The sequence below is a fragment of the Coptis chinensis genome, chromosome 2, assembly GCF_015680905.1.
Source record: "Coptis chinensis isolate HL-2020 chromosome 2, ASM1568090v1, whole genome shotgun sequence".
NCBI classification, from domain to species: domain Eukaryota; kingdom Viridiplantae; phylum Streptophyta; class Magnoliopsida; order Ranunculales; family Ranunculaceae; genus Coptis; species Coptis chinensis.
Window position 1 is genome coordinate 52689493 of NC_141457.1, and position 11729 is coordinate 52701221.

Sequence of the window (11729 nt, forward strand, 5' to 3'; positions counted from 1 at the left end):
AGTTTCATAGAGAAAAAGCCTTTAAAAAGCCCAAGTCAAGCTGTTAAGTGAAAGTCAAACCGGATTAGGAAGCTGAAGAAAAGTCAATAGGTCATATCTTTGGGCTCAGACCTCGGATTTGGGCCCATTTTATATCAAAATGACCAGCTCAGAAAGTTCTTTCCAATTGTTCAGACCTTGACTCGATCAGAGTAGTATAAGTTGGTAAAACCTCATACTACAGTAACATGACCAGAATTGGAAGTCTTGGATTCAACAAATTGGGTTTTGGGCTCGATTTTTCGGCCCAAAACATGGCTCCAGGCCCATGCACGAAATTGGGGATCTCTTTCTCTTCTTCAAGGGAAGAAAAGAGGCAGACTCATTAGTTAGACCTAGATTAGAAAATAAATTAGTTAGACTCCATTAATATACTTTATAACTTAGTTTTTACTTAGTTAATTAGTTTTAGTTAGTTTTTAGTTAGTGAATGATAAAGATAATTAGTTTTATTAGTTTTAATTACATTGTTTTAATTTATACTCCATTAATTAGTTTTATTACACTGTTTTTAATTTAGTTATTGAATCATTGATAATTCTTCATTAGATTAATAAAAGTCAAGTTATTGTTCTTCATTATGTTTTCTTATTATTCATATGTTAATGATAGTTTAATGAATTCTAGCTAAACCTCCATTAGAGGGATTTGATGAAGCTTGGATGAAGCCTTGATGTGTTAGTTAGAATTATTGCATTTAAGAGTTCACTATAGTAGGTTAGTTGATTCGCCATGAGAATGGGTTGAACTTCCTCACATGCTAATTATTCGCCATGAATAATTAGGGATCACAATTAATCTTAATTGATTATGATTGCAATAATCTACACTAGCATATTAGGAATTTATTTAAGTAAAATCAAATCTCCTTAATCTCTTCTCCATATTCTTCTCTATATTTTATTCAATTCATATTCAATTGCTTAGTTAAATTAGTATAAGTTAAATTCATATATTTAGTTTCATAATATAAATTCACCTCTATAAATATTACTCTCATCATTGTTCCCTTATGTTGATTAATTGATTTCTTTATGTCTTGGTGGTTTAGGAGTGGAACGATTTCGTACTCTATATATTGCATAAATCTATATGTGAGAGTATGAAATAAATAATTGATTCCGTAAGAATAAAGTTAGAGCAATCTAATTGAGTTGGGTTATCAAAAACCAACCACAAAGCAGAGCACATTCACAAACAAATAAGAGTAGTATGTAAAAAATTGTTTCTAGGCTCTTACCTGAAAAATACTACTCGCTGACATAAAAAGTTCACATCAATAATCAAGTGAGCGGAGCGAACGTTCTAGGCCAAGGGGGGCTATGTGAACAAAAAATCATTTGGTTGGTTTCTGTCTATCTGTCCTCATTTCTCATCTCTTCTCTTCGTCCCTCTCCCTCTCCCTCTCCCTCTCCCTCTCCACTCACGCCCCAACTGCATAGTGTTATGTTATTAGAGTCTGGTTACAACCTCCAGCACATGAAGCCTTATCCAAATCGGTTTTGGTTTTGATAACCATTAGTTCATGGAGTTGGTTATGTACTAGGACTCTATAAGTGGAGTTGGTTATCATAACCAACTACTACACATGATCCTTATCTCAATCAGTTTTTGTTTCCCTTTTGCTTTAGGACTTGTATTCGATGGGAGTCTATAAATAGGACCCCATCGTTAGAGTTTTATTATCACACATTAGAGAGAAACTTAAGAGCATAGATTACAAATTAGGTGAGCTATTTTGTGTGAGATTGATTGAGAGAGAGATATTAGTGTTTGTAACTACTTCTTGATAATAGTGAATTGTGGTGCGCTTGTGGATTAAGGCAATTGCCTAACCACGTTAGGCATATTTGTGTGTTCCTCTTATTTGTTTTTTTCTTCTGAGTTTTCTAGATTCTAAATTCGTAGTGTTGGTTGGGGTAGATTCCTAACAAATGGTATCAGAGCGTAAAGTTTTACTGTGGATCTTGGGTATTGATTATTCCTGTGTGAGCAATGGCGAATGACGAAGGAAAACTGAAGATTGAAAAGTTTGGCGGAACAAATTTTGGATTTTGGAAGAAGCAAATTGAAGATCATCTATATCCTCCATTGATGGGATCCAAACCTGAAGCAATGGCTATGGATGTTTGGAACCTGCTTGACAGAAAGGCACTTGGTACAATTCGGTTATCTCTGGGGAAGTCAGTAGCATTCAATATCAAGACTGAGAAGACCACTGTGGATCTCATGAATGCTCTCTCTGCTATGTATGAACAACCCTCTGCTGCTAATAAGGTACATCTTATTATAAAGCTCTTTACTTTAAGGATGTCTGATGGAGATTCGTTCAAGGAACATCTCAATAAGTTCAACGAGACTAGGGATCAGTTAGAGTCTGTTGAAATATCTTTTAGTGATGAAGTTAGAGCTTTAGCCATTCTTGGTCAGATGCCAGCAAGCTGGAAAGTTACAGTTGCTACCATCAGTGGCTCTGCAGGTAAAACTAAGTTAAAGTTCGATGATGTAGTTAGTATGATACTGACCGAGGAGATCCGAAGTAAATCGGATATTGCTTCAACTTCTGAGCATGCATTGAGTTTTGAAAGTAAGGGTAGGAGTTCATACAGGGATTATGATAAGAACATATCTAAATCCAAAGGAAAATTTCAAGTTGATATATCCGAGATAGATTGCTATAATTGTGGCAAGAAAGGACATTACTCTTATGATTGTCGGTTGCCCAATAAGAAGAAAGATAAGAAACATAGAAAGAAGAAACACCGCAAGAAGCCAATGTGGCTGAGGTGTTAGATGATGCATTAATTTGTTCTATGGAGAGCAGAGACAACTCCTGGGTGCTGGACTCGGGTGCTTCATTCCATGCAACCTCAAATAAGGATATGATAGAAAGCTATGTTCCAGGTAATCTTGGTACAGTCTATCTGGGTGATAACAAGCCTTGCAACATTGTTGGTAAGGGCAATGTACAGATCAAGATTGATGGGTCTGTATGGAAGCTAAAAGATGTAAGGCATGTTTAGGATTTGAGGAGAAATATAATCTCAGTAGGGCAGCTACCAAGTGAAGGTTACACTACCCATTTTACAGGTGAAAGTTGGAAAGTAGCAAAAGGTGCATCGCTTATTGCACGTGGAAAGAAAAATGGTACTCTCTATTTAACCACTAGTGGTTGTGGTTATGTTGATGTTGGTGATGACAAAGAAGATCCAAACACATGGCATCGCAGACTTGGCCATATGAGTGAAAAAAGAATGCAAATCATTCATTCACAAGGAAAGCTACCAGAACTGCATTCATAAGTCTACTGGAATAGACTTATGTGAGAACTGCATATATGGGAAACCGAAGCGTGTTAGCTTTCAGAAAGTGGGAAGAACTCCAAAGCAGCAGAAGCTTGAGTTGGTTCACACAGATGTCTGGGGTCCTTCATCTGTCTCCTCTCTTGGTGGTAAGTCATACTTTATGACTTTCATTGATGACTCTACTAGAAAGGTATGGGTTTATTTCTTGAAGCAGAAATTTGAGGTTTTTGATGTATTCAAGAAGTAGAGAGCTATAGTTGAAAATGAGACAGGGTTGAAATTGAAGTGTTTGATATCTGATAATGGTAGAGAGTATAATGATACTGGTTTCAAGGAGAATCTTGTCTTTGAAAATGGTATTAGGATGGAGAAGACATCGCCAGGGGACACCTCAATGAGAATGGGGTGGGGAGAGTATGAACAGTCATTGACCGGCGTGCCGGTGCATCGCGATATCTGGCGGGGGTTACCAAAACTGTTTTAGGCCGAAGCAATTAGTACAGCAGCTTACTTGATTAACCGTGGGCCATCAGTTCCATTAGATCACAGGTTACCTGAGGAGGTCTGGGGCGACAAGCAAGTAAGTCTCTCTTATTTGCGAGTGTTTGGATGTGTGTCATATGTGCATATCAGTGATCAGTCTAGGGGTAAACTTGACCCTAAATCACTGAATTGTGTATTCATTGGATATGGTGGTAATGAGTTTGGTTATCGATTTTGGGATTACCATAATCGAAAAGTCATACGGAGTAGAGATGTGGTATTCAATGAGAATATAATGTACAAGGACAGAAATGACACACATGTTAGTGGGACTAACTTTGTTGACTTGGAAGACACTGAAGTTAGTCATGGCACAGTGCAACAACAGGTTACTGATGTTCCATAGTCAAACACAGAAAGTCGTGATGAGGTGGCTACATCACAGACTCCAACTCCGACCAATGATCTTAGGAAGACTTCTAGGCAACATGTGCCGAGTCAAAAGTATCCCACATCCACTTATGTGACTTACTTGTTCCTTACTGATGGTGGTGAACCCCAATGCTATGATGAAGCAATGAAGGTAGAGGATGCGAGCAAGTAGGAGCTTGCTATGAAAGATGAGATGGACTCCATCAGCACAAATGAGACATGGGAGCTGTCTAAATTACCCATTGGAAAGAAGGCTTTGCATAACAAATGGGTATACCAAGTAAAGGAGGAACATGATGGCTCTAAAAGGTACAAGGCCAGATTGGTAGTCAAAAGTTTTCAGCAGAAGCATGGTATTGACTACACTGATATATTTTCTCCAGTGGTGATGCTTACTACTATCAGAATGACTCTGGGTATTGTGGCAGCTGAATGTTTACATCTAGAACAGTTAGATGTTAAGACCGCATTTCTTCATGGTGACCTAGATGAAGAAATTTATATGCACTAACCAGAGGGTTTCATCATGAATGGTAAGGAGAAAATGGTGTGTAAGTTGAAAAAGAGCTTATACGGTTTGAAACAGGCACCAAGACAGTGGTACAAGAAGTTTGATGGTTTCATACAAAAGAATAGTTTCTTCAAGTGCAATGCTAATCATTATTGTTACTACAAGAGGTTTGATTCTAGTTATCTTATTTTGTTGCTATATGTTAATGATATGTTGATAGTTGGGTCAGATATGAATGAGATTAAAAATCTGAAGAAACAGTTGGCAAGTGAATATGCTATGAAGGATCTGGGTGCAGCTAAGCAAATTCTTGGGATGAGAATCAGTAGAGATAAGGAGAAGGGAACTTTGACATTGTCTCAGGTTGATTATGTTGAACATGTCATTCGAAAGTTCAACATGAGTGATGCTAAACCTGTTACCACACCCTTGGGTAGTCACTTTCAGTTATCTAAGGAACAATCTCCCAAGACCCAGAAAGACATAGATTTCATGGCTAAGGTACCATATGCCTCAACCATTGGAAGTATAATGTATGCAATGGTTTGCACGAGACCAGACATTGTTCAAGCAGTGGGAGTTGTGAGCAGATTTCTTAGTGATCCTGGAGAACAACACTGGGAGGCAGTTAAGTGGATACTGCGTTACTTGAAAGACACTACTAATGTCTGTTTGTGTTATTACAGAGGTGATATAAGACTGCAAGATTATGTTGATGTAGACTTTGCAGTAGATATTGATCGCAGGAGGAGCACCACTGGTTATGTGTTTACTATGGGTGCAACCGTCGTTAGTTGGATTTCACAATTACAGAAGATAGTTGCTTTGTCTACTATAGAAGCAGACTATGTTGCAGTCACTGAGGCTAGCAAAGAGATGATATGGCTCCAAGGCTTGCTGAAAGAGTTAGGTTTGATACAAGAAGAAAATGTGTTGCATTGTGACAGTCAAAGTGCAATACATCTAGCGAAGAATTCTGCATTCTATTCGAGGACTAAGCATATTGATATACGCTACCATTTCATCAGGTCGCTTCTGGAAGATGAAGTAATAGTACTTGAGAAGATTCAAGGAAGTCAGAACCCAGCTGATATGTTAACTAAACCAGTGACTATTGAGAAAATGAAGCTCTGTTCAGCTTCGGTTGGTCTTCTACCTTGAGGATCGTTGTTGAAGCACACCATGATGCACCAGTTATACAAGAAGTACAATTACTTTGTTTATCAGTCTCCAAGTGGGAGATTGTTATGTTATTAGAGTCTGATTGCAACCGCCAGCACAATAAGTTTTATCCAAATCGGTTTTGGTTTTGATAATCATTAGTTCATAGAGTTGGTTATGTACTAAGACTCTATAAGTGGAGTTGGTTACACATGATCCTTATCTCAATCAGTTTTAGTTTCCCCTTTTCTTTAGGACTTGTATTCGGTGGGAGTTTATAAATAGGACCCCATCCTTAGAGTTTTATTATTACACATTAGATAGAAACTTGAGAGCATAGATTACAAATTAGGTGAGCTATTTTGTGTGAGATTGATTGAGAAAGATATATTAGTGTTTGTAACTACTTCTTGATAATAGTGAATTGTGGTGCGCTTGTGGATTAAGACAATTGCCTAACCACGTATATCTGTGTATTCCTTTTATTTGTTTCTTTATTCTGAGTTTTTTAAATTCTAAATTCATCGTGTTGGTTGGGATAGATTCCTAACACACAGCGAAACTTAAGTAGACATAACTATGGCGTATGGATGGATACTCGGAACTTCTCAAATTCTTATGGACCACAGACTCACATGGGCCGGGGGCCATACACATACGAGAGCATATAAAGTGATAAATTGTCAACAATTGGACAAAAAAGAAGGCAACAGGTGTTTCAGACTTTCAGCATCAAACAAATCAGCATTCCCAAAGGTAAAAACAAGCTTTGATCTCAATCTTTTCATTTCATATTACTACTCAATTATAAAACAATGAATTCAGGAAAACCAAATAATAATAAAGGATCGTCATCATTAAACAACTTCAATTTCGATTTCGATCTCGGTTCCAATTTCTCAAACAAAAACACACCCCAACCTTTAAATTCACAAAACAAACCGAAACCGGCTACGTCTTCAACAACCTCCACGTGGACAGGTAATAATAATAATAATAAAGCATCATGGACACACCAGTCATCATCATCTATACGATCTGAGCTATTGACTCATACTTCTATGGTTGGTGATATTCATGGTAAAAGCTGGGCCACGAAAACACCTTCAAATAATACTAGTAGTAATATTGGAATTGCACAGAAGAATCCAAATCTATTTAGTGATCTTCTTGGATCAGCACTTGGGCAGAGTAAGAATAGTGGTAATGTTCCTTTAAAGAATGCTGCACCTGTATCGGTGGGTGCAGCCAAGGGGGGGTCTTATTCGATGGGGAATTTGGCGAATGCATTGCCGAAAACAGGTGGGGCAGTGCCGTTGAAGAGTGGTGGCAATTGGGGTTCTACTGAGAATGTTAAAAGTGTTGGGGGTGTTTCGATGAATAGTAGTGTGGGTTTGGGGACGGTGAAGAAGGATCCGTTTGGGTCTTTGGCAGATTTTGAATCTAAGAAAGATCAAGGTGTGAAGGGATCTAGTAATGGTGGTAAGAAATCTGATGACAATTTGTTTGGAGATTTTAAGAATGCTGGGACATCAAATGTATCGTCAAGTCAATTTACATCTATCAATAACGATTTTGTGGGTGGCAATGTGAGTTCCAGTACGAAGAATGATAGTTTTGAGGATTTCATGGGTGGCAATATGAGTTCCAGTTCGAAGAATGATAGTTTCAGAAATTTCGGTTCGGTTCCAGTTCAGCCTAGTACCCAATCTAAGGGAGTTGATCCATTGGATGCGTTGTTCTCGTCAACATCTGGATCGACAAATGCTGGTCAAGTGAAATCTGATGGTGGAGGACATGAAATGTTCTCGGAAATGGCTGATTGGGACGTGGCCCCAGAGTTTGGTGGAGGTGATGTGGGTACAACAACTGAGCTTGAAGGGCTTCCTCCACCTCCAGCTGGGATGACAGCTTCATCAGCAAAGAACAAGGGGCTGGATAGTTACAAGCAGGGACAGCATGCTGATGCGATAAAATGGTTGTCTTGGGCTGTAGTGCTTCTTGAGAATGCGAGTGATAGTTCTTCTACTACGGAAGTTTTATCCAGCAGAGCTTCATGCTATAAAGAAGTTGGCGAGTATAAGAAGGCCATTGCTGACTGTACAAAGGTATTGCATTGTTCTCTCTCCTTTTTGTACTCATATAGTCATATGCAATGTGTTTAACTAAATTGATTTTGTTCCTAGGTAATATCACAGCTAAGGATAATTATTTGGTACTTTAAAAGCTGTTGTGGTGAATTAGAAAAGTGCTGCTACATCTTTAGCTCTTAGATGATTTTCTAAGAAATGAGGTAGAGTAGCTATTGACGTTGATGGAAATCTTATGCTGCTTTGAGGCAGTCTCGAGCCATAGACTTAAAATACAGAAAATTAAAAATTGCTATGTAGGAGAAGTTCCTAGGCTTATTGGGATTGCCTCGTAAATTTTTCAGCATGATCTTCCATTCGTCCTATTAGGTTATCCTCTTTGAAACGGTTATAGATCTCAATACTTTTAACTTCTTGTTATTAAGCATTCGAGTAGAAAATTGGTGTTGTTTGGAGTGAGGTTAGGGAAGGAGAGTGAATTGTTCTGTGAACCATACCCTTAATTTGAATCCTTTCTCTTGGAGGGTATGGAGTGCTTTTATTATGGGTGTGTCTGGGTTTGATGAAGCTGTTTCTAGCCTCTTGGAATGTATCTTCTCACTCATGAAAGGAGAGGAGTATCTGGAGTATGGTTCCTTTTCCCATCTTGTGGGAGCTATGGTTGTAGTGAAACTAGAGAGACTTTGAGGGAGTTGGGACATCTTTGGAGGAGGTCATTATGGTCATAAAATGCTTTCAATTTTTCTGGTCTAAGATGCATGATGAGACACAAGACGTTCCATTTGAGCATTTTATGTGTAGATGGGAATCATTCATGTTCTGATTCAGAGGCTTTTGTGGAGTGAACTTCTAGTGTTTTTCGTTCTTTCTTCTTCCTTTTTAGTTGGTTTCGAGATGTATCCCGGTACCCCCTATGGAACGATCCTTTATGTTTTTCAGTTTTTCTTTTTGTTACTTGTATTTGTAAGATATCTCATCTGTCTTATAGTTGTTTTTCCATTACCAATATATATCCTGATTTTATGTTTTTCAGTTTTTCTTTTTGTTACTTGTATTTGTAAGATATCTCATCTGTCTTATAGTTGTTTTTCCATTACCAATATATATCCTGATTTTACCGATCAAAAAAACAAAACAAAATGTTTTGGTCAAAGTCAAGTTTGAAATCATAAGATTTGACTTTGGGGAAGGATGTAGGCTGACGTGCAAACCCAATTATTATGTGAATAGGACTGAAAGTCTTAGAGGATTGTCCAACTTTAATTAGAGGATAAAATGTTTATTGGGTAGAGGGATTGCCTGTTTCTTTTAGAACAGACTAGGAATGTATTGCAGGCACATATACGTGTTGTCTTCACAAGACTCATTTTGTACTTATATCAATCAGAAAGGGAGAAAAAATTGCCTTAAGATATAGTGAAATTTTTCATACCCAATGTCTTTGCTATCAACAATTATTAATTCTAGTTCAGCACTGTATATCTATTAATATCAACTTGGATTTTTCTACCAATTCTCAGCTTGTAGGCTTTGATAAAACTTATGCAGAATTTGGTTTTCTGCAATTCATTGCAACAGTGGACTCTCTTTATCATATTATTGGAAAAAATCCGGGTTGATATCGGTAGATGTAATAGGCCGACAGTGCAATCAATATAGAGTACTCATCAATCTACATAAACTCATAAAGACTTAAATGCACGGAAGGGTTCACTATCTTAATAGCTATTTTTCTCCACTTCGGGATTAAACCACAAGTCAACTGGTCCTGAGAAGCCAGCCTTCAGGATACAGTAAAGACCCATCAACAATGCTTTGTTAGGTTCAGACTATGTACTTATGTAGACCCAACCATTAGACACTATGTTTAAGGTTGCTGATGTTGCAAACACTCGGTAAGATTTATATTTTGGACATGTGGACTGGTTGCACATATTTAGAGATTTATCATCTCCTTTATAGTTTTAGGAACATTGCCATGTTTTGCTAATTCCCATTTGTGTCTATTCCAAGAGATACACGCCCAGAATATCACAATTCAGATATATTGTTTACGACGTAAGAGCCGAGAAAGTTTACTAGTTGTATCAAAACACCAAATGTCCTCCAAAATCGCACCTTGTTCCTCTTTCCAACGTTTGAGAAAACACATTCTTTGAGCTTTCCCTAGTTAGCAATTATCCTTCGTAGGCTGCATGCCTGTATCCATAAATGATGTGGACATTATTTGGGTTGTTTAGTGGGTGTTGATTAGTACTAGTGTACTTGTGGCGGATTAGTTGTGTCTACGGTGGGCTGGATTTTCTTTTGGTTAAGCGTTGTCCTCGTTAGTGTTGTAGGGCATCTCAACTGACCCTTTAGCTCACCTGACAATGTTGAGCTATTTTCTCAATAGAAAAGTTGCCTTTTGCCCAAATTTGTATGTGATTTATTTACGAGTCAATGTGGACTGTTTATTCAATGGGCCACATGTGGGATGACAACCCTGTATAGTTCCCTATGTTACATGAACACGCCATATTTTAAAAATAATTTGTGTCAGATACATATCCACGTGCCCGTGTCGGACACACATGGACACATATTGTATATTTATATATAATATACCTCAATTTTTGACATTTCGCCATGTCAAACACTTCGTATCCGTGTTGGATATGGACACATTGTGTCCGTGTCAATGTAACTTAGGTTCCTATATATTGCTTGTACTAACTGATGCATATACTAGGTATTGCCTGCCTATTGCACTTTCCACAAAAATAGATCCCTCTTAATTGAATCGCTGCATTTTTAAATCTCTCTCCCAAACAAATTTGCTGCATGTTAGTATGTTCCAGGCATCCAGCAACCCCAAGCATTTGGCACATATTGGTATGCCAGTATTACACCTTCTGCTGCAGGTGTTTTTGATAATATAAGATTAAAATGTTTTCGTACTTTGTTTTTGTCATTGGTTTTATCTAAAAGGTCTATCTGAGAGTATTTGAGGGATGCTGATATTATTAAAAGCTGTTTTCTGTTAATAATGTTGTGACAATTTGGAATTGCAAAGAGTAAATATAACCCTTGCTCTCTCTGCATCCTCCATGGACTCTCTTACCACAATTTGTTTAGTCGTTTTATATTTATCTATCGTGCCATGAGTGGTATAGTGCAAAGTTAAATTTAGCGACATGTGTGCAACATACAAACCTTACTTCAATCCATTTCAACTTGCGGTATCATTTTCTTGACTTCCAGTCGTTTTTCTCCATGTACATCTCTTTTGGAAGAAATTTCATATTCTGCATTATGCTATTTAGGTGCTAGAGCATGATGGTGCAAATGTATCTGTCCTGCTTCAACGTGCACTTCTATACGAGAGCACCGAGAAATACAAGCTTGGGGCAGAAGATCTACGGACAGTTATGAAGATTGATCCTGGTAACAGACTTGCAAGAAGTATCATTCATCGGTTACTTCAACTGGCCAATTAGATAACTTAACATGCATTTGTTGCTAAATGTAATTGTTGTTTTAGTTTCTTCCGTACAAGTATGTATAAACTTGTTACTTTTCCCAACGAAATGTATGTGGGAGTAGTCACAAGTCTCTTTGGAGCACTTGTGACCATGTATTTTATTTTGCTTTTCATTTTGTATTGTTATTTTTCATCCGTGATTCCGGGTTTTTTAAAGTGATATATATATGGGTTTGTTTTTTGAA

The 11729-nt window shown here is 37.7% G+C and overlaps 1 protein-coding gene across 1 annotated transcript; it reads left to right on the plus strand.

Moving 5' to 3' along the window:
- Positions 1-6613: 6613 nt before the first annotated feature.
- On the plus strand, positions 6614-11729 carry LOC147516529 (Tetratricopeptide repeat (TPR)-like superfamily protein). Its single transcript, XM_086589079.1, has 2 exons — positions 6614-8039; positions 11327-11729. Exons 1-2 carry the CDS (start codon positions 6747-6749, stop codon positions 11498-11500), a joined length of 1467 nt encoding a protein of 488 aa, XP_086445205.1. The 5' UTR covers positions 6614-6746; the 3' UTR covers positions 11501-11729.